This window comes from Pygocentrus nattereri, chromosome 17 (genome assembly GCF_015220715.1).
Source record: "Pygocentrus nattereri isolate fPygNat1 chromosome 17, fPygNat1.pri, whole genome shotgun sequence".
Taxonomy (NCBI): domain Eukaryota; kingdom Metazoa; phylum Chordata; class Actinopteri; order Characiformes; family Serrasalmidae; genus Pygocentrus; species Pygocentrus nattereri.
Genome location: NC_051227.1, coordinates 32509056 through 32533326, shown reverse-complemented (window position 1 = coordinate 32533326; position 24271 = coordinate 32509056). Strand labels below are relative to the sequence as shown.

The following is a 24271-nucleotide window of genomic DNA, read 5'->3' as shown; positions in this document are numbered from 1 at the left end:
TCTAACGTATGACTACAGTAGTGTGTAGGCCCTGTTACATTTTGGGTAAAACCAACAGAGTCTAGGATTGAGGTAAATGCCTTTTTTTGTGGGTCATCTACCTGCTCAAAGTGAATATTAAAATCTCCTACAATTATTACTTTATCGTTGCACACAGCCAGGTTTGCAGCGAAGTCACTAAATTCTTTTAGAAATTCAGAGTATGACCCTGGTGGTCTGTAAATGTTAAATAATGAAAACGCCTTCTTTTTTGTAATTGGATTTGTATTTAGATCTAAGGTGTTAGTGCTATCATCAGAACTTGGATATATGTTGATTAGGTTATTTAAACGGACTGATTGAGCTTTTCTATGATTAAATTTAGTTTTAATTCGGGGCAAAGACACAGTCTCTATAAAGTTGAACCTGGGTGACGCCTCAAGGCGGATCGCAGACGGTCGGTTTAGCCTGTCTGTCTGCGTTATCAAGACAGTATATCTAGTATATACCTTCAGTTTGCTTCAGACTGCAAGTATTAATCTTAACTCATGGCCAAAGAATTCATGCTTTTTGCTCTCTCTCTCTCTCTCTCTCTCTCTCTCTCTCTCTCTCTCTCTCTCTCTCTCTCTCTCTCTCTCTCTCTCTGTATAGCTATCTGTCTCTCATCTCTGTCTCTCTCCCTAATCTATTTCGTTTCTCTCCAACAGCCCTTTATGTTATCACCTAGCTCCATCAGAGGGAGCATAACAACCTCCCCTGTCATCCGCTGAGCACTTAGTGATGGTCAGGTTTGCTCCCTCCTCAAAAAAACATTTTAATTCAAAGTTCCATTTTAATGCAAGCTCATATGATTGAAATGACTGGCTTATCCTCGGATCTGCTCGTAGGAGGTGGGCAGAAGCCCCTGAGCATCTCGTAATGAAGGCTTCGTTCATTAAATAAGTGATTAGTCAGTTTAAAAACAACGATCCCTGGCTCCTTTCTACAGGCAGTTAAGCTAAGTCATCACTCTGCCTGCCGTTTGTCTGAGAACCGATTGGTCTGCGCTGAGAGAGTAATGACAAATTAAAAACCATGGCCACAAATGTGCCCTCGATCTGGGCTTTGAGCCTAGAAACACGATGAGAGGACTCCAGAGATGCCTGAAGGTGCTTAGGAGACGGTATCTGATATTATGTTACTGGAGCCCACATGCACACACTCTCCTCTCTCCCAGACTGCCATCTCAGCTGCTTCCCTCTCTGCCTTTCCATTGATGAAGAACAGTGCTATTTACTCAGCACGGTGAATGAGAGAGGGCTCGTCCCCAGTAGTTAATGCAGCAGTCAGGGTGCTATTGTACAACCACACAGCTTTGCAATGTGCAGATTCTTCACAGATGGTACAACACAGCCTGTATTTGTGTGTGTTTGTGTGCCACTCTGTGGTTGTGCATTAATGCAGTGATTCCCAACGGGGGTAGTCAGGGCGGGGGGGTGAGGGGTGGGGTGCATTAGCAGTGGAATGGTACAGTGGGATTTAGAACTGCCTCTGAAAGCGATGTCCAAACTGTTTGATGGGAGAATCGTGGAAGGGGTTTATATGGCCAATCAGTTGGACACAAGCTTAACGTCATCATACACAATGCCAGGTGTCTGGTGGAGTCTTGTAAACCATGCTGCCACAGTCATATTTCACTATCTGGCAGTCAGATGGATGACTTTGGGTTTGGTGGATGCCAGGAGAGCGCTACCTGCCCAAAGGCATAGTAACTATAATGTTTGGTGGATGAAGAATAATCATCCTGGCTGTGTTTCATGGATTGGGCCCACTTGTTAAAGGGAAATCTTAATGCTACAGTGATATTCTAGAGTACTGTGTGCTTGCATCTTTGTGGTCCATAAAGAAGTGGTTTTCCAAGATTGCTATGGAAGATGTTGACTGGCCTGCATAGTGCCCAGAAGGCTGTCGTAACAGAAAGGATGGGGGGTTAATTTAACATTAATGCCTATAATTTTGGAATGAAACCAGACTTTCATAGTCACTGACAACAACGTTAACTTCCAACAGATTAAGAGCTGTGGATGTGCCTAAGACAAGAACGGGTTGAGAGCCACTGAATTAGTGTACGTGTGGTGAGAATGAGGAGTATAAGGGTCTGTGTTTGTAGCCTGTGTTGTTGGAGGCTCTTGGGATAAGCTGAAGCTTTTCTTCTCTCTGTGCTGATTTCTCCACTGCTCTCCAGGCCTGGGCTGAGGAGTGGAGGGATAAAAGCCTTGCAGAGCTCCAGCTATTTGGACTTATCTTAGTTCCCTCATTGTGTGCTGCTGCTGCTGCCTCTGCTGTTACTGCAACTTCAGGACTGTGTTTGCCAGGGCATGTGTTCCACACTGACCCAATTAGATACCTGTTCTTTCCTCCTCCTTTCCAGTGGGCTTGTGTTTAATCCTCGCTGTGTGGGCAGATGCCCTACCCTACCCTACCCTAGAAGCACTGCTTTGGGTTTTTAATTTTTGGTCATCGGCTCACTGTTTGTTTATTTGTTTGTTTGTTTCCCTGATCGCTCACAGCCGTGTGAGTTATTGTTGCAGATGAGGCTGCAGCTGACAGTATTTGAATGGGCTGATTAGTTAGACAACCTCTTCACATTTCAGCTGCGCTGTGTTTTCTAGCCAATTTGTTAGAGTTCAAAGCACATTTTAGACCATTGACAGGAACAAACCGGAGGCTGTCAGGGCACCGCACAAGTTTATTCCATATTAAAGAAGGTCAGTGAAGGCTCATCTGAAGGCTGCCTTCGTGCCATGTTTAGGTTGAAAAGGAGGCTGTAGTATTCCCAAGGCATGAATGAATCTGAGTGACAAGACCCCTGAAAGGCATTGTGTGGCTCACTGGCTGTGAGCCAACAAATGTGGTTGTTACTACACCTTAGCCCAAATGTTTGGTGTCCAAAAGCTGTTAATGTAGCTTTTAAGTAATGAAAACATTCACCTTGAGAACAACACATTTAGCGTTGTGAAAACTGCATGGCTACATCATCATACGCATACCTAAAACAGTGCCAAGGTGTAAAGTAATATCAAATAGACTTGCTTATTTGGTTTGTGATACTTTAAAATATACAGTACTTTGCCAAAGGCAAGCAAGTTGTTTAAAACTCTTTATCTGAGCGATAACAATGCTTGTAAAAACGCTCTCTAACTTAATGTAAGAATAAATGTGAACATTAAAGTAGTAAAAAGTAATAAGAATGCATTGTTTTCAGTGAAGTTATTAATATCCTGGTTAGTATAGTTAATACAGGTTTAGTTCCTGATTTCTTGCTGCACTCCAAACATTGCATGGATTAGTTAAATTTCAATTAATGATCAGCAGATTTAATTTAATGTAGGATTAGATGAATTAGGTTTTGAACTGTGACTGCAAATAGTGGGCTTCCTTGAGGAGAGATTTGGAAATGGTTAAGCGAACACATTAACATACATAAAATAAAATAAAATCATAAATCACTACTTATTTTATTAATGTTTCTTGTATTTATTCTAATATTAGAGTTTTTCTGAGAAAATATTGCTTACTGTCCAGATAAATAGTGTTTTAGAATTTTAAACCAGTACTGTACATAGTAATAGAAGGCAGATTTTTTTTCTGTATTTTGGTCCATTGTTTTAAATAACAGTATGTCAGAAACCACATAAAGTCTATTTAAGCAATAGAACGCAAGAGTGATCGTGTTATTGAGAAATAACATCATGGCTGATGATGTCATTCGCGATAACACACTCCCTCTCGTGTTCTATTGCTTTTATACAACAGTTAAATAAATAAAGTAAGAGATTAATAAATTGGGCATTGAAGGTTTAATATGTTTTAATGTTAGCAGTTCCTTCCGCCAAATTATAGTTCCTAAATAAGCAGCTTGTTGCCTCATCAGAGTATCAAACTCAGCTCACTCGCTGCTCAGTCTGCTGTAAGCCTCGTCCTTTGAAGTACGGACTGAGCCATAAATCTGCTGCAATATCAAGTTTAGCTCAGTTTTACTAATTTTTGCTAGATCACTATTAATGTTGTTTTGTTCCAGCCAGTCTGTAAAGCATCTTACAGTCCATTTTGTTTGGCAAATGGTATTCACTTTATTTCTGGCTAATTTCAGGTTGTTTGTGTTCTTCTGTTACAGCTGCTGACTGAAAAGTGTAGTGTAGTCTTAGTGTAGTCTCATCTTCAGAGTCTGACCAAATCGGCTGTCGGTCAAATGCAACCTTAAAAGCATCCGTTTTCTGTTTGTGCACAAAGTAAGAAGCAAAAACGTTCAAATGGCTTGAGCGTCTCCTACAGCTGTCAAAGTCGTTGCTTAGTAACAGCATCTCAGTGTGAAAAACCTGTGATATTATTGTTTCTCAACCAATCAGCTTGCGTGGACAGAACTAACACAGCTGAAGGTATGTGATGATTTAGGCGTGCAGTTTGCTCAGTGCTAAGTTCTGTATGTATGCTTCCATTACTTGTTATCTTGCGTTGTAGCTCCAATGCAAACCTAAAGAAGCAAAGGTGAGACAACAAACATATCTTGGCTGCTCCACTACATTTTGCCAAACCACCACTTCTATGGAAACAACGTTCACATTCTTATAAATGTGCTTCCCTTTTGTTAACTTTCACTAACTTCAGTTTATTGTGCTGTTAGGCTGTAAATAAACAAGGCTATATAAAATAGATTTCTCCTTATTGAATTTGGCATAATATACCAGGACCTGTAAGGCTTCTTCAACCATTACACACACCAGGTCCTTAATTGTATTCAAAACTCTGATTAGTTCTCAACTATCACTTTAACTGTTCTCTCGCTCCTTCTGTTTTCTCCAGCCATGACTCATTGGCATTAGTCCCTTCTGCCAGTGTTTCATTAGAGGAGGACATTATCATGAGCTAATGATCCACTCCAGTGCAGGGCTCCTCTCCCGGCTGCTCAGTTGGAGCATGACCCCAACCACCAGACCCCCCTCTATCCCCCCTACCAGGGGTAGGGACCATGGCACATTTTCATTTCCAAATAGCTCAATATGGAGAATTAGAGACATTAAGCCTTATTATACAAGCTGTTAGGCTTGAACAAAACATGAGTAATGATGCTCAAGATCATTTGTTTGGTGTTGGTGCTGTGGTTCTCAACTGGCTTATGCTTTTTGGTTTTATCTGTATCTTTGTTGATTACATTGAGCGAAATCAATAATTTCAGTAATTCTAGATATTTACCATTCCTTGTACTACATTTATCTCATGATAAACATGTAACAGATGCATATATCAAATTTTAAAGTGATTTAACAAAACAAAACGCCATGAGAGGTTGTGTGTTAGTCATTTTACCACCATTAAAGTGCTGTTAGGCCACAGACCATGAACCATTGGCATCTTTTTATACGAACATAAGTCATATAAGTCATTTGTCATGTAATCATTGAATGTGCCATCCACACGTCACAATATAGGAGTGTTTAACAGAAAAAAAAACATTTTTTATAAAGAACAGTGTTACTACTGCTATGAGAGTGATGTTTTACACTAGCTTTTTTGAGATTTACAGTATTATGTTAGCACCAAGCTAACAGTGGTGTTCATTTACTTTCTAAAACTGAGTTTAATGTTAATTAGTTCTGACTTAAACATGGACATTTGAAGCTTTTAAGACATTCAGGTACCAAATGCTTGATTTTGTATGTTGTTTGTATGTTGTTACCATGAATCATTCACTAAATACTTTTTACGTTTACTTTAAAGCCCTAACATTGTATATTAATGGCAGAATCTGTTAGCTTTCTGCTGAGTTAGTCAGCTTGGTTCCAGGTGTTAAGGATATTGTCAGCACCTCAATATATATATATATATATATATATATATATATACTGCTGCATGGCCCCGCCTATCACTATTACATTCCAAGCAACATAATGGTCAAAGATTTGTCCATAAAGAGCTCAACGTTTTTTTATAACGTGGTACATTAATATGGAATTCAGTTGTTGTGACGTGGCCAAAGGTGTGTGTGTGTGTATATATAGAGTATTGTGTGACAGCTATAAGCATGACTCAACCAACAGATATTAGAACCAGATCAGCTTTTATAATTGGTAGTTTAACAGGCAATATTAGATTTTATATCCTGAGGGGAAATGTCAGAGCGGATCAGTCAGAGCAGCAAACAACTGAAGCAGTCAATGGCTATGTAGGGTCTGAGTAGATGAAATGTCTGATGTAGCTGTGGAAAGCAGATTTAAAATAATACTACTTTTACTAATAACAATTCTAATAATCATTTTTAAAACATATGATTAATCTACACTGTATGCCTAAATGTATGTGGACACCTGACCATCACACCTATATGAGCTTGTTAGGCATCCCGTTTCAAAATCATGGGCATTGATAAGGACCTGGCCCCCCTTTGCAGCTATAACAACCCACTTTTCTAAGAAGTGCCCATTTAGCCAAAGAGCACTTGTGAGGTCAGGCACTGATGTTGGACAAGAAGGCCTGGCTCAGAATCAACCTTCCAATTCATCTTAAAGGCGTTTACTAGGGCTTAGGACAATTAAGAGGTGTGTCCACATACTGTAGGCTTTATAGTGTATGTTGAAACTTGAGTTGTGCCTTATTTCTTATGGTTCCCTATAGCACATCTACAAGTGCTAAATTGTCAACCAACAACCTGGTGATAGTCCATTGATTTTCAATAGCACTGGGGTTAGAATTACACCCTGGCATACCGTGCGGGTCATAGCAACTGCTGGGCCACCAGATGTCTTTATTTGACTGTTGCATCACTAATTATACTCTCATGACTCATGGATAGTTACAACCGCTTAATAATATACCTGAACCATTAGAGCACCAACTTGGCTGAGATAGTGAGTAAACACTAGTAAGTAAACAAGAAAATTACAGAGTAATTTGTATGCATTTAAAGTAACAGGGCTGCATTTGGTTGTGGATTTATGTTAAGGCTAGGTTTAGAAAAGTGTTACTCTTGAAAATAAGGCCTCTTGAATGTGTTCTTGTCATGGACGAATGGTTCTTGGAAAAACCTTCAAATGGTTTAGAACCTTTGCATTATGTGGAGGCTCTTTAAACTCTATAAAATGTTTTCACATTTGCATGTGTCATACAAAAAAAAAGTTGAGATTTCTTTTAGAGAACCAAAAGTGGTTCTTCTTGCATCACTAAAAAAGAACCCTTAAGAACATTAACTCAAAATAGTGTTAAAAGTGTTACCAATATGTAATTTATTGTATCTAGCACAGGAAGAAATCACAATACACAATAAAAGCAGATTAAAACCGCAGCAGATGGTGGTGATAACAGTCGGATGTTATGGCTGGAATGAACTGTTGGAGACACAACAGCTGTCTGCACTGTCTGCTCTGTAGTGTTAGACTGAGTTCAACACAGTCTGCAGTTCATAATAACTCATAATAACCAGCAATGAGTGTCAAGGGCTGATGAGGTGCGGCTCTACTGTCTCTGTGGACAGGCAGACTTTCCGTTACCTCTGGCTGAAATTTTCCAGACTCAGTGACAGTTTTCTCTCCCTTTTGGGTGTCATCATCTTTCAGAACATAGTAAACTGTGTCTGAATGTTTCTGCACTGAATAAAAGAGATGTTTATGTTTTACTTGGTACAAATGTGTACATCATTTTGACATTAATAAAATATATTACTCCAACAGTATTATATATTTTAGTATACTTACTTTTGGCAATAATTGTGTTGCTGTAACACTAAGGAATTTCAAAGAATTCGGAGGAGAATTTTATAGTTAATTCAGACATTTACTATTGTAATAGTATGTGACTATTATGTAGGGCAAAATATATAGTATAGAAGCACTACACAGAACTATAAAAAACATATAATTTCTTACAGTATTACCATAGATCTTGTTGGTAAGGGTATTTTTATTCATGTGGAAATTACATACGCATTTGAATCAGCTAAATTATTCCTATTTTGAGCATAAAGTGTATAGTCTTGCATGCCATGAATGATTTAACCATACATAAGAACAGTGTGTGCTCCATATGCGAGAAAGTATACAGTAGTGTATTTAAAGTCAGAGATTTTTAAAAAATGTACAGAAGGCTCAACAACAAAATTTAATTCATCATTTTTTAGTATTTAGTTTGTGCACCCTTTGCCTTTATTATAGTTTCAGTTCTTTTCTGAGGTCTTGCTTTCAGTTTTTCAAAGAAATCTGCAGAGATATTTTTCCTTACCTCTAAGTCTTAGATCCACGTTGCATGATCTAGGTGTTGTGGTCTGGGCTATGGAGTGGTCGGTCCATTATTCTGAGAACACCAGCAGCTGTTGTTTGGATTGCAAATGTTATTTTTTTCTATTGTTCCTTTTTCCTCATTAACAGCTTCTTGACACATCATTTCAGACTCATAGTGTTGTGTTGTCTTCTCACACTGGAAGGATGGACAGAAACTGCAGATGTTTTTTTTTTTTCATATGAAGCAGGAATGGAGCTTGATTTTCCCTTTTCTCTCTCAAAAATGAAAGCCTTAAGTACTGTTTGTTTGATGGGACAGTTTGGGTGGTCTTACAAGGCTGTTATGAGACCAGTTTCTCTGAATTTCAGTTTTGAGTTGATTTTCAGTTGAATTTCAGTTTTGGAAACTTCTGGGGGTTTTTTTTGTTTTTTTTTTTTTTTTGCTTATTTTCTTTTGACTTCCCCTTCAAATAGAATATCTTACGTCTATTCTGTAACTCCTGGAAAATGACTAACTTGTACTTAATGGCTGTTTTAATTAGAAACTTAATAAATGAGGGGTGGTCTCTGACTTTTACACAGTATTATATGTGAGTATTAATGTGGGGCTATAAAGGGTGTATCTGGGTTGTTTTCTGCTGAGAAATGATGCTGTCATCTCTCAGGCATGTCTGGTCTCGCTCCCTTTTTCTTCTTCCCTCATCAAACCTCCCCCCACTACCTCTTTATTCATATCTCATTTTTCATTCTTCAGTCTGATCCCAGGGCTGCTACTCCAGATGTTCTGTTCTTCTCCGTTACCTTGAATTCGGCCCTGTAAGTTTTCATGTGCTCTCTCGGCTCTTAACTCGGTTCTAATCACTTTTCACCTCTCTCTCTAACAGCTCTACTCCTCCTCTGCTCCTCCTCTTCACTGCTGTTTTCTCTGTAGCAGCATTACCAGGGTCAGAATATGATATGCAGATGAAGCAGCATCATTAGTATTCATTCCTGGCCTCCTGCTTGTTGCTTTTTCTCTCTCATACCCACTCACGCTGACTCTGGCAGCGCTGCCCATCTATTTCAAACCAGGACTGAATGAGACATCCGGCTTGACATTCCAACCCTCCTCGCTCCGGGTGCATTTAGCTTTAGTGCGTTTGATTTAGACCATTTGTGTTGACTGCTGAACATACTGCAATCAGAAATGCCTCAGCACAAAACAATCACTCCTAAACTCCTAAAAGCCTTGCAATAATAAAGCTTTTTCTGCCTGCACTTAATGCCTAATCAAAACAGTTACACTTTGCAGAGACATTAGAGGAAAAATTAGGGGAATAATCAAGTTTACATACAGTACTCACAAAAAGTTAGGGATATTTGGCTTTCAGGTGAAAAATATGGAAAACATAAAAAGTTCTCGCTACAGTGATATTACATCATGAAAGTAGGGCATTTAAGTAGAAGCATGTAATGGTGATTTCTTCATCTCAAGCAATTTATTAAAACAAAAACCAACAACAGTGGTGGGTATACCCCAACAAAAAATGTCAGTGTCTCGATAACTTGTCATGTGCCCTTGAGCATCAATTATAGCTTGACAACGATGTCTCATGCTGTTCACAAATCGACTCGTTGTCTGCTGAGGCATGGCATCCCACTCTTCTTGAAGGATGGCCGTCAGATCATTGAGGTTCTGGGGTACAGAGTTACGAGCCTCTACAAGGCGACTCAGCTGATCCCATAGGTTTTCTATGGGATTCAGGTCTGGAGAAAGTGCAGGCCACTCCATTTGAGGTACCGCAGTCTCCAGCAGCCGTTCCCTAATGATGCGACCTCGATGAGCTGGAGCATTGTCGTCCATGAAGATGAAATTAGGCCTGTGTTGCTCATGCAGACGCACAATGACTGGATTAATGATGTTATTCAAGTAGTATGGGCTTGTCACTGTACCATTCACAAAGTGTAGGGCAGTTCTGTATTGACTAGACACACCTGCCCACACTGTAACACCACCACCACCACTGCCACCTTGCCATTAAGCTCCTTGTTAGAGAACAGCAAGTTGTGCAAAAAGTACTGAAACACTGAACAGTTGGACATGTGCATTCAAGTTTAGAGAAGGTCACATTAAGTTCACCTGTAAAGGTTGGATTGCATTTTAGGTTCATCCTGAGTAGTACAAGTTTCACTTTACCTCAAATGTAGTCAATCAACCAGGACATGTTTGGTTGTTTAGTTTTGCACTGGAGCTGTGAGGCTAATGTAGCTAACACTGAAGGAACATTGTACCCTGTTAATTACACTCTTAAAAAAAACATGGTTCCTCAAGGGTTCTGTAGTAAAGAATATGGTTCCGTATTGAATCATGAACACTTAAAGAACCCTTTGCATGATTAAAGGGTTCTTTGCATTGTGAAAGCATTCTTCAGGTTGCAGACTGCGCAGTGCTGTAGATGGTTCTATGCAGAACCTTTATGAAAACGGTTTCCATACAGCAACAAAAAGGGTTCTGCTGTTGTTACAATGTCAATCCTGCCCTCTTAAAAAAGATGGTTCTTCAGCGGTTCGTAGTAAAGAAAATGACGCTGTATAGAACCATGAACACACAAAGAACCCTTTGCATGCTTATGAAAGTGTTCTTCAGATTGATGGAGAATGTTCTGTAGATGGTTCTACATAGAACCTTTTAAACAAAGGCAAATAGTACCAAAAAGAGTGCTTCTATTATTATCATGTCAAGCTTATAACAATAGTAGAACCTTTTTTGGTGCTATTTAGAACCATTTTCAAAAAGGTACTATATAGAACCATCTACAGCATGTTCTCATTCAATCTGAAGAACCCTTTCATGATGCAAAGAACGCTTTAAGCATGCAATCATGTTCATGGTTATATAGAGAGGCATTTTCTTTACTGGAGAACCCTTAAAGAACCATCTTTTTAAGTGTGTGTAACAACAGAAGAACCCTTTTTCGTGCTATATATCCCTTTTCAAAAAGCTACTATATAGAACCATCTACAGCATATTCTCTATCAATCGGAAGAATACTTTCACAATGAAAAGAACTCTTTAATTATGCAAAGGGTTCTTTTGAGTGTTTGTGGTTCTATATAGCAAGCAAGCAAGCAAAGTTTATTTATCTAGCGCTTTTTACAACAGGTGTTGTCACAAAGCAGCTTTACACAACAATCAGTATTACAAAAAGAAAAGAAAAGAAAAATCTGGGTCTGAGCCCCCATGAGCAAGCCAGTGGCAACAGTGGCAAGGAAAAACTCCCTAGAAGAGGAAGAAACCTTGAGAGGAACCAAGACTCAGAAGGGGAACCCATCCTCCTCTGGTTGACACTGGATAGTAAACATTGTTACTATGAAGTTTTATAGAACAAAGTGGGGAAAAAAGAAAGCAGTGGCTAATTTGATTAGTTTGTGATTATGCAGCAGCAGCAACAGTGGTGGTCAGGCCGATGGCTGGTGAGCAGTGGCACCCGATCAGGGCAGAAGGGCCAACAGCTTCAGATGCACAGGGTGGGCAGCTGTTCAACTCTGCAAAGAAAGGAAGAAAACACAGAGTCATTTCTGTACAGAGTGGCTGATCACAGATTACAGTATAACAGAGCAGCAGAGACTCCGGCAGGTCTAGGCCTGACAGGGAAGACTAAATACCGAATGCTTGACTATACAAGTAATTTTTTAACCTAGAGTTAAAAACTGAGGCTGTGTCTGAGTCCCGACCATTAACAGGAAGATTATTCCAGAGCTGGGGGGCTTTGTATGAGAAAGCAAATTTATAGGACCATTCTCTTTCGTTAAAAAAAAAAAACCTTTGAAAAGCCATCTTTCTTACATGTGTAGTCTACTGAAAAGCCAATGTATTTCACAAGTGTTCTTCTTTTGATGTACACTAGGTGGTACTAATCTTGAGTGTGTACATGTGCAGTACACTAACCAATCACAATGCTTATGTGGTTCCTGCCGCCCACACAGCTTTAACAGCACTATATTCCACGACAGTTTCTCTCTGTTTGATTGAGAGAAACTTACCAAGCAAAAGGTAACAACCAAGCAGAAGCTAGCCTAGATAACATAACTGAGGTATTGAGCTGGGTTATCTGTCTGCTTGTTGCCTGTCCGTCCATCCAATCATACGTTGAATAGTTTGTCTGTCTGCCTGTCTATTTGTCTGTTTGTTTAACCGGCAAGACCAGCATTCCCTGCATGCATCTCCATCAGTAAGGCTAAAGGGAACCCTACCTTCTTTAAGATCAGCATATAAAAGCTGCTTTTAGTGAGTCATGGACACAGCCAGGCAGTCCACAATCCCACCTGTTTATGTAGAGCTGTTTAGTTCAGCATGAGTGCTGTAGCAGGCAGGGTGTGCTGGATTGAGGGCTGTCAGTCACACATGTTCATTAGAACATTAGAACCAAACCCAGACAATCAATTTTGCTTAAACTGCTTTATCATATTTCCATCTTGGGTGTTGAATATAATACTCAACAGGTTACTACACTGTGTTTCCTGAGACCTTAACCTGTGATGAAGGCAGTTATTAGAGAGTGACCTCACTGTCGATTTGTAACCCCTGCCTAGGCCAAAAACTGTGATGCTGTAATCTACATATGGTCACAAATACATTATACAAACATGGAACCCACATAAACATTCTGTTTCCCCATTGTATAGATGACATATCCCACAGTTAGAGCTTCACTGTTTTTGTTTTTTTTTGTTGGTTTTTTTTTTGGAAATTGTCATTAGTTGCCTGTAGTTTTGTGCTTTAAGGAACTGAGTACGGTGTGGTAGTAATACTGTCCATCTGTCTCTCCTATAGAAACAACCTGGGCTGAATCATTTCATTTCATACAGAAATCATTTCTGCTCGCTGTGGACCGCAATTAGCACATCTTGTGTGTGAATTTGTGAACTGATTGATTGATCACATCAGTGGTCCAGCAGCGCCATTTGGAGCATGAATCTTCAAGTCTGGAACAAGTGGGCACAGTTGGACGCACATGCAGATGGTGTATAATTTGTTGGAAATATGTTTGTAGGTTTTCCTTTTTTCCTTCATTATTTTGTATCCATGAAGGATTTCTGAGCTATACTCTGAACTATCTGTGTGAAATGCATTGCTGGTGTGTCTCCCTCACCTTCCCACCTTCCAACTGCTGGTGTAAACACAGCAGATTTATTCACATTCACATATTAATCATGCATGTTTACTCAAACCTCTTCCTCACACCTTTATTACCTACAGCAAACTGTGGAAGAGGAATCTGCCATTTGCATATATATATATATATATATATATATACATATACATTTTTTTTCTTACTTTCTCTTTTTTTAATTCTGTCTTTCTTTTCTGTCCTTCTGTCCTGTCTCTTTCTCTCTCAGGTCTCCCCTCTCTTTCTGTATCTCACTCTCTTTCTCCCTCTCTCATTTTTTTTTCTCTTTTGTTATTTTATTCTCTGTCTCACTGTCTTACTCCCCATTTTCTCGTTCCCTCTCTCTCTCTTTCTCTCCCTCCCTCCCTCCCTCTCTCCTGTTCATTCATGCTGTGCACATAAAGGCAGACGCTGATATCACCCCCTGCCTTTGCATGCAGAGGAAAAAGGAAGCGTTCTTCATGTAGGCCTACACACCTGCTGCCTGGGGGATAATTGATCTCTAGAGAAAAAAGGAGAGTGCAAGCAAAGGCCAGGGATGGACAGATAATAGAAGAATGAATGGATGTTTGAATAAGTGAGAGGGAAGCAGCAAAGTACTTTTCATTTGAAGTGCAGCGGGGATGCCTGGCAGGCAGAACTATAAGGTGTGCAAAAAGGCATCTGTGCCCGCACTGTGTGGAAACAGTAATTTCATCTCTGATTGTAAATGCCCTCATTGTTGGCACAAGGTTAACAGGCTTCAGTATCATTCCTCTTTCTCTTCTCGAGTGGCAGGGATGCTCTTGGAGACCTGCATGCTGAAAAGAGTACGGACTTTAATTTATATGTGTACATCATCTCCTCATGAATAAAATTACATCTACATAGTCTCATAGTCAGCTTACTAACCTCTGGTGACAGTTGTGTTGCAGTATGTTTATCTGTGTGGAAATTATGTACACAAGTAAATTTAGTGCCCTTTTCCGGTGGATTATCATGTCTCTTATTCTTCACAGCCACCAAAACCTTGCATTTCATTTTAAGAATCGTTTAGAGATACCTGATAACGTGGCTTACTGAGCTTATAAGCAACTGCTCATGTGGCTTGACATGGCGCTGTTTTTTTAATGAGTCCTATAGCAGCTTGCCAGGCCTGTTGTGTAAACTTTCATGAATAACTTATCACGGATAATGAGTTTTAATGCAACACATGCATATTGACAGTACTTTTAGTGGTGAGAAGTCACAGTTATCAACAACAAAGACTCAAGTGTGTTTGAATTTTATCACATATTTCTTTCCTTTAGCTGGGCTTCTGCGATAAGGTGATGTAATCAGATATCTGTAGTGACTGACAGATACACTGATGACGATGGTTCAAAGGCAATAATTGCCGTCTGAGGGAAAAAGAAGTGATGGAAAACTAGAGTGGACTAATTTAATTTTTAGCAGCTTGTTAAATTATATGTATACATAAGATACATGCAGTATAGTAAATTTTAGTAAAGGTATAATAAATATCTGTGCTGTGAGTTTCCCAGAGTGTGACGTCCCATCTGAGGAAATTTTCAGCATGTTCTTTACAGATTGTGTTCCCATGGTGTAGATGAGTTGTAAAATCATTTTAAAAAGTAATATTTCTTGGTTTCTCTCATGCATATTTAGCTGAATTCCAGAGCACTTTTACTATGATGACCAAAAATAAAGTTTTTTTTTTAAGAACATGGATATGGATTTGTGCATATATAGCAGTTTATAGTTTGTCAAGCATTTAGCGCTATTAGCATGTAGCTCTTGTGTGTCCTTTAAAAACAGGAAACAGCTATGAACCAACACCACTAGCCATTCACAAATCTGTAGCTTAAAATTTCAAAACAAGAGGTAAAATAGTTATTAACTAAAATGTTGTGTTACTCAATTGTGTATTTTATATATGATTTTATTTAATACAAGCTAAAGGTAGCACAGAAAGTAGGTCTAAGATGGAGCAGACTATGTCTATATTGGGGGTTGGAAGGGCAATATGTATCAGCAGTCTTGATATATAGTGCTGGTGTGTGTGTGTACATGCGTGCGTGCATATAGCATATACAGGAGAGTAAATATCTTGCTAATTGTTTTTATATACACTAAATTGCCAAAAATATTTGCTCGTCTGCCTTCACACACATATAAACTTTGGTGACATCTCATTCTTAATCCATAGGGTTAAATATGATGTTGGCCCACCCTTTGCAGCTATAACAGCTTCAATTCTTCTGGGAAGGCTTTCCACAAGGTTTAGGATGTTGTTTAGGAATGTGTTTATGGGGAATTTCCCCGCTGTGGGACTAATAAAGGATTATCTTATCTTATTTTTGATCATTCTTCCAGAAGCACATTTGTAATGTTGGACGAGAAGGCCTGGCTTGCAGTCTCCGCTCTAATTCATCCCAAAGGTGTTCTATCGGGTTGAGGTCAGGACTCTATGCAGGCCAGTCAAGTTCTTCCACACCAAACTCACTCATCCATGTCTTTATGAACCTTGCTTTGCGCACTGTTGCGCAGTCATGTTGGAACAGGAAGGGGCCATCCCCGAAGTCCTGAAAAACAACCCCACACCATAATCCCCCCTCCACCAAACTTTACACTTGGCTCAGTGCAGTCAGACAAGTACCGTTTACCAGCAACCACCAAACCCAGAGTCATCCATCAGATTGCCAGACAAAGAAGCGTGATTCGTCACTCCAGAGAACACGTCTCCACTGCTCTAGAGTCCAGTGGCGGTGCTTTACACCACTGCATTCGATGCTTTGCATTGTGCTTGATGATGTAATGCAGCTGTTTGGCCATGTAAACCCATTCCATGAGGCTCTCTACGCTGTTCTTGAACTAATCTGAAGGCCACATGAAGTTTGAAGGTCTGTAGTGATTGACTCTGCAAAAAGTTCGCAACCTTTGCGCACTATGCGCCTTTTCTGTTTTGACCCTGCTCTGTCATTTAATGTGGTCACTTCGTGGCTGAGTTGCTGTCGTTCCCTATTGCTTCCACTTTGTTATAATACCACTGACAGTTGACTGTGGAATAATTAGTAGCGAGGTAATTTCACGACTGGACTGTTGCACAGGTGGCGTCCGATCACGGTACCATGCTGGAATTCACTGAGCTCCTGAGAGAGACCCATTCTTTCGCTAGTGTTTGTAGAAGCAGTCTGCAGGCCTAGGTGCTTGGTTTTACATGTGTGGCTGTGGAAGTGACTGGAACACCTGAATTCAGTGATTTGGATGGGTGAGTGAATACTTTTGGAAATATAAGGCATCACCCATTCCCATTAGCTCATTAAAACATTGAGTTGATAACATGTTTGTGTTTGTAAGCATAAAAGGAGATACTAAGGTATTTATTTATATTTACATTTTTGCCATATTAGTCATTTTTTGACACTGAAATGTGGAAAAAAGTCAGAAGTGCAGACTTGAACCTGTTGATGGAGAATGTAGCTCAAATTGGATATTATGTTTTATAAATGTAAATTATGTAATTTTATTAAAAGATTATAACAAAAAGGCCAGTAATACATAGACCTTTAGAGGTTAATGTAGCTCCACAATAGTGAAAGGCAGGAAAATATTTTCTGGGTCATAGGAAAGAGACAAATGTCAGGTTGCCGGTTCTGAGATAAGGGAAGTTGTTGGCTCGGAGTTGATTGAGAGCGTGGGATTTGGGCTCTGGGCCAGTGAGATAGAACTCTGCCTCAGCCATTTCCTTCACAGTGTTGTTGTTTATGTTTGCTAGGCCAGTGACTGGATTGGAGGATTTGCAGGGTCAAAGACTCAGAGGGAAAGGAAATGTCTATCGGGTCATCCTCATATGAGCATGAAATGCTGAAGTACAGAACTGATCCATGGCTCCTCTTCACTCTTACAGAGGTGCAGTATTGTGGAGGATTCTGTTGCTTGTGTGTGTGCTTTTACAGAAAGTCTGCAGATGGATATGATTCATCTGAAGTAAACGCTGCCAAAAAGCCCTTGTTTTCCCCCAACTCCTCACACTCCTGATCCTTCAGTGTGGAAGATTGTCTATTTTAGGGTATATAACAAAAACAGCGATTCTGCAGCACCCAAAAACTGCCATGCATGGATAAAAATCGACAAGTGCTTAGAAATTTGATGATGTTGAAAACACATGTTGTACTTTAGATGCAGACGTTTTGGAAGCATAAGAATATTTTCTGGAACACAAACAAGTACTTCCAAGAATCGAGAGCTTCAAAAATCCTTCAAGCTCTTTTTCAGGGTTTGGTTCCCTAAAAACAGTCAGAGATCAGCAGCATTTTTCAGATGTTGGGTCATAATTGAGATCAGCTCTCCTCCACCCTGCATGGACTGTTTATTGTCTTCATTAGTGACCAACGATATTCAAGTCTGATTCCAGTTTTCCTTTTTATGGCAATTAATGTGGTGCAGGCACTTGTTTTCATCATTTTTCACTTTCTCTCTCACTCTTTTTTGTGTGAGCTCATTCAGTGGAATGTCCGTGTTCCCCGCTGCACTTATTTTTAGCTCTCAACGTGTGCAGCAAGGCCTGTGCTTCACTTGCTGGCACCGTTTTAACACACTCGTTGCAGATAAACATCTGTAAGCCTCGCTCTCAGTCATTGTGTACTTGCTAGCAGTCACTAGATCTCCAGGAGCTTGACTGAGTCACTTTAAATTGTAATAACACTATAAATATTAAAATGATAAAGTATACTTATCTCATTTATCTGATGATATGAGATGTGTGTGTGATTTATTAACAGATTTCTTTTCAAAGCACACATGAACTGATCAGTGTTACCTTCACTTTCTTTCGCCATTGCTGCTTGATGTCCACTCCTTAAGAGTACTCAGGGTAGTATCACAGAACTGGCCATTATGCTGTGTGTCACAACTCCCTTTGGCTCCGAAGTTTCTGGGGACTCAATCTACTAGAATCCCCTGGGAGATCACATGATGCCAGCCTCACTTTCACACTCCAGCCAGCGCTCCAGTTCCGCAGAGTGCTGATTGGTTTCACCTGTTCTTCTCTGATTAGTTCAGCTTTAAGCCCGGGCTTGTAGATAGATTCATTGTGAGGTATTGCTTCTTTCCGTAGAGCTACTGAGCGTTATTTTCTGACTGTTTATTCCTGAGCTGACCTGTTCTGCCCGTTTTTTTGACCTGCCTTTTGCTTGATCCCTTTTGGACTGTTCGACTGGTTATGTTTGTTTTTGTGTATTTTGCCCTTTCTGGATTTGTCCATTGCATGTTACCTGACTATGATTGTGGATTCTCTTTTGACTAGTAAATCCTCTCATTCACTTTTTACCCGCGAGCATCTGCGTCATTCTGCCGCGTTACACTGTTGTCTGGCCCATTACACTACAGAGTGATTCAGGTCATGAACGGCTTCATTATTAAGAGATTAATTATGTGTGTCAAGGAAAAAACTAGACAGCAGGGCAGCAGATCTCCTCAACTGGACATGCCACCTTAAGTCTTCACAGGTGTCATAGTTACCATAGACACTGAAGGGATGCTTTCCTAGACATAGATTAGTCTAGTCTTGGACTAAATTGTAGTGGCAAAAGTGAATATCTGTTGGAGATTCTTTTTAGTCCAGGAGTGGGCTTAATAGGTTCCTAGACATGGGTTAAGCCTGGTCTTGCCATGTGAAATTCTTTTTAGGCTGAGGCTTTTATCTTGATCTGAGGAAACTCTACCAATATCTATAAAGACATCATAAGGCTAGATTACATTGCTTTCTTTTCAGTTTCTATTTTTTGCTTTGGGCTACAGCTACAGGAACACATCAGTTCAATTTACTTTGTAGTAAGCAATAGGCTTAGTTCAGTGTTGGTGTTCTAAAGTCATAGATGGTTGGATTTGTGCACATTTTGGTGATTTTGCTGCTCAGCCATAACAGATTCTACTCAGTTGTCAGTTATCAGATTTAGTTGGCATGCTATAGCAGGAAAATCACAAAAGTGGTCTGGTTTCCAGACATTCACGATTGGAGTTGTTTTAAACTCTCTCTCTCTCTCTCTCGCTCTCTCTCTCGCTCTCTCTCTCGCTCTCTCTCTCAGTTTGAAAGCTGTCCTTTCAAGTCCACCTGCCAGTGGGACATTAGACCTATCTGGCATTCCTCTGGGGGTGAAAGACATGGAGCGGTTGTGTTCGCACCTGCAGCGGCATGCATCTCGCATCTCCAGCTTGGAGCTGGGCTTTACTGAGCTGACAGACGAGGCCATCCTGCTGCTCTTGCCCACGCTGGCCGCGTTGCCTCACCTAGAGACCCTGGCCCTCAATGGCAACCGTCTGACACGGGCCGTACTCAAAGAGCTCACAGACACATTGAAGGATCCAGAGAGCTTCCCCAGCGTCACTTGGATCGACCTGGGCAACAATGTAGACATCTTCTCTCTGCCCCAGCCTTTCCTGGTGAGTTTACGTAAGCGCTGCCCCAAGCAGGGCAACCTACCCACTATCCTAGAGTTTGGAGAAAGCCAGGCCAGCGAGCCAGAGGTCCGGACAGATGGGGATGGGGATGACGACATAGATGATACAAACAGGACGGTAAGCTTGGGAGAACTAAGGTCTGAGGTTGAAGGCGACATGGATGGAGAGATGGAGATAGAAGAAATGATGGAGGAGCTGCTGGACTTTGACCGGGAGATACAAGGAAAAGATGAGATGGAAGAGGATAGCATGTGGACCATGGAGGAGCCAAGACCTGCCGCGGGGCCGTCTCAAGGACGTGGCAAAACGAAGAGGGCGGTTAAGGCCGAAGGAGAGGACACACACAGCCAGAGCTCGCAGCTGTCGTATTCCAGTCAATCACAGCACTCTTCAGCATCCTTGGAACCTCTGAGAAACGACTCTATGGTGGATCAGGTGGCGTGTTCTTCAGGCAAACTGACCTGAGTGCACTCTCTTTACATAGAAATTGCAGCCTTCAAACCTCTCTTGTATAAAGAGAGAAGAAAAAAGAAGACAGAAGAGACTCAGCGCAGCTCTGGACAGTTTATGGGTCAGCGCTTCAATCAAGAGCGAAGGGTATCCAGGAAATGAGGGAACAGATTATGTGGCTTTGGCAGTCCTCGCTTAAATATAAGGGACAATGTGTCAAATTAATGATATATTGTATCATTCATAAAATTACAATGTATACCACATATGAGGTACAACAATGGTATTATATACACTTTAGAATCCTGTGCAGTTTAAATGCTTCTCTTTCAGGTATAGCCCCTTGGATATACTGTCCTAGCAATGGACCTTTATAGGGCTGTCACTATCAATTTCATTATTAATTAAGTGATCTGTGATTATTTTGATGATTTATTCATTAATTATATAACAAACAATAATAATTGAATTAACAATAACAATCCATCCATAACCGTTCAAAGATTCTAAAGTACTATGAACTCTTTTAAAGGCTAAAATACCTAATTAACTTTAAACATAAAAGAGGGAGCCGTTAAAATGATTTCATTCATAAAAATGATAAAAACTATGGAGAACAATACATAAATGAGGTGATACGCTAATCACCATTGGATGTTTCAGTTTAAGGAGGCTGATGCTGATCTGATATTTTTCTTGTGTATACAGTATCTGTTGATGCTAGTATCAGTGCCAGTACTTACACATTTATAAAATATAACTAGAAATTAGGACTAGATCTACCTGGATTAGCATTATGGATAAACACTAGAAGGTTATAAATGCAGTAAAATTATAGATCAAAAAATATAGATATTTTAGTGCACTAGCCCAGCATCGTCTAAACATTCTGCTCTTTTCAAGTACAATAAACATCAAATATCAGGTTTGAAATAATGGTCAAATCTCAACATCTGTCCAATGCCAGTACATTTTTTAAGCAAAGATACTGATATGATGGTGATAGTATTGTGCATCTCTAATTTTAATTGATGTTTTCAAAAAATGTAAAATTCAAGTTCAATCAATTAATCGTGACAGCCCTAAACATTTACCTATGTGCCTGCTTGACCCTGCTGGAGAGGACTGTGGGAAAATGTGTGTGCTTATGCATGTACGGTAGTATGAATATGAATATATGCTCACATGCTTTTCCACTGCACACAACGTGAGATATGGAGAGGCGATTAATGAAAAAACGGACTTGCCTGAGATTATAAGTCTAGCTCAGGCATGTTTAAAATTCTCTCCATCTATGCATCGCACCCTCCTCCCCAGCAGCATTAACCCTGTTCAGCTTCTGTTGAATATGCATGTCCCCAGTGTCAGAATGCACTTTAACTTTAGAGTGCATCTGACAAAAACAGAGGGAAAACCAAATATGTCACACAGATGCTCCCCATATAGAAAAAAACAGTGCTTTATAAAGAAATGGCACCAAAGATGGAGAAGGAGAGAGTCTCTAAAAATGAAGATACAAACCCAATACCACAAATGTTGGGACAGTCTATATAATGCCAGTAAAAACAGCAAGGAGTGGTTAGTAAATTATATTTGACCTGTACAAAATGAAAACAATATTTGATGTTTTATCTTATGAACTTTTAATATTTGTAACTATATGCTCAGTCCAACTCCAACACCTGCAACACGTCCCAAAATTTGAGACAGAAGCATGTTTACCCCTGTATTACATCAGCTTTCCTTTTAACAGGACTTAATGATCATTTGAAAGTGGACTTGTTATCCATTCTTCTATTATACAAGTCTTCAGCTGTGCAACCATTATTGTATTTTGCACTTCATAGTGTGCCGCATTTTCAATAGAAGGCCGACAGCCCAGTCTAACACCTGCACTCTCTGGTTACACAACCATGCTGTTATTAAAAAGCACGGACTTCCCTGAAAAAGACGGCATTTAAAAGGCAGGAAATGTTACTCCAAAATGTGTATAAATATTTTGGTGTTAAAGGTGCTTTCATAGATGTGCAAGTTATCCACTGATACCCTCCATCTCATGACAGACCTGGCTTTTGTACTTTACCCAGTCTGGGTGGTCCTTTACTTCTTCAGCCCAGCGAATACATCCATTATTTCCATAACTAATCTGTAAGGCTGATTGGTCAGACCACTATACATGTTTTGAGTGTGCGTCAGTACATTTTAGATGAGCTCAAGCCCAGAGAATTCGGCTGTGTTTCTGGACACTGTTGACATGTTTTCTGCTGTGCATAGTAGTCTAAAGCTGCTTTAGAGGATGCAGCTATGAACAATGTCGCTGTGATGTCCGTAACAGAAACATGGCAGTTTTAGGCACAGGCCGTTGTGGTCTTTGGCCTCTGGATTCCCTGACTCTTTTGATGATATTATGCACCAAAGAGGGTACAATACCTAAACTTCTTGCTATCGCCAGCTGAGGAACATTAACTGTTTGAATTTGCAGATGCATTTTTGTGAAAGTGGCGAGCCCCGACCTACCCTTGCTCATGAAAGAGTAGGCCTTTCCTGGAGGCTCCTTTTATACCTAAACATGATTACATCATTTACAATAATGAACAACATTTCTAGTCTTAAATCACCCCGTCCCAACTTTTTTGGGATGTATTGCAGGCATCAATTTCAAGTTGATGCCTGCATCAAATGAGCATATACATACAAAAACAGTGAAGTTGATAAGATAAAACATTATATTGTCTCTGTACTGCTTTCATTTTAATACGGGCCAAGATGGATTTACAAATAAAGTCTTTCTGTTTTATTTGCATTTCACATACTGTCCCAACTTTTTGGAATTGTGTTTGATTTCATTAGTTTAAATGATGACAATTAAACCCATCCAAACTTTGCTCTTCCTTTTATATGGACATTCTAACTTCTCACATTTAATTGCTGTACAATTGCTATTTATTTGTTATATTTTTAAATCATACAGCCCTTGTATTCAGAAGTTCTGTGTATTTAATTGGTATATCTATTTAGCTGTTATTAGTACTGACATTAATCTATAGCCTAGATTATTTTTTTCACCAAGACTTTTGTTCAATTTGAGCTTTCACTGACATATACTGGTAGTTCCAATATGTTTGAAGTTAAAGTAAAATAAATCCATGTATTTTTACAGTATCTTGTATCCAATCAAAATCCTGATTAGGTAACTTCCCTTTAACAGTCTATGATATGGTTTATACTATCCATTAAACTATTACATGCAAAATATTCCCTACTGTGCTCGCCCGTTGTGAATAAACCATTTTGAGGTCTTTCCATGTCATTATGAAGGTAAATGCTGCTCCTTTACAGAATGTATGTAATAAATGTCTCATTTTGCAGGGACGCAAGTCACACTGTCTGTTATTGTAGTCTCTTATGGTTATCACAGGGTATTTCCATCATAATTGTGTTATCAAACTAGGATATAATGTTATATATATATATATATATATATATATATATATATATATATATATATATATATATATATATATTCTTCAGCCTCAAGCCACAGCAAAAAATATAAACTAAACAAAATAAAGGAAAAAAGGAGGAAAGATAAACAAACAGGGCTATCACTGAATGTCTTACATGGCCTAGTAATGTAATCAGTGCCTCCCATTACAGTAGACTCTAGTATTTTTAAAGAGCTTATACTTTATATATTTCTAATATTTGGTCCACTTTTTTCATTTGTTTTTTTTTTGTACCACAAACAGTCATAATTCATTTTTACATGACCATTTTGCATATAAATGACTACACTGCAGAAATAAACAGACTGTTTTTGTTACTCATATAATAATATCTGAAATATACTGACATATGTTCTGATTGGCTGCCTTGTATTGTGCCTCACTTTAAAAGCAGTGCGTACTGAAACGCCCCCTATTAGCTACTTTAACCTAAAATGTCAAAACTGAATAAGCTGATTTGTGCAAACCATTTTACAGTTTTTATAGTCAGGCTGCT

The 24271-nt window shown here is 39.5% G+C and overlaps 1 protein-coding gene across 1 annotated transcript in view; it reads left to right on the top strand.

The window, feature by feature from the left end:
- lrrc75a (leucine rich repeat containing 75A) overlaps positions 1-23650 on the top strand; it is a 41350-nt gene extending 17700 nt beyond the window's left edge. Inside the window, exon 4 of the mRNA XM_017694867.2 lies at positions 19447-23650. Coding sequence (XP_017550356.1) covers positions 19447-20284 — 838 coding nt within the window. The 3' untranslated portion in view covers positions 20285-23650. The remainder of the gene's footprint in view (positions 1-19446) is intronic.
- Positions 23651-24271: the final 621 nt, after the last annotated feature.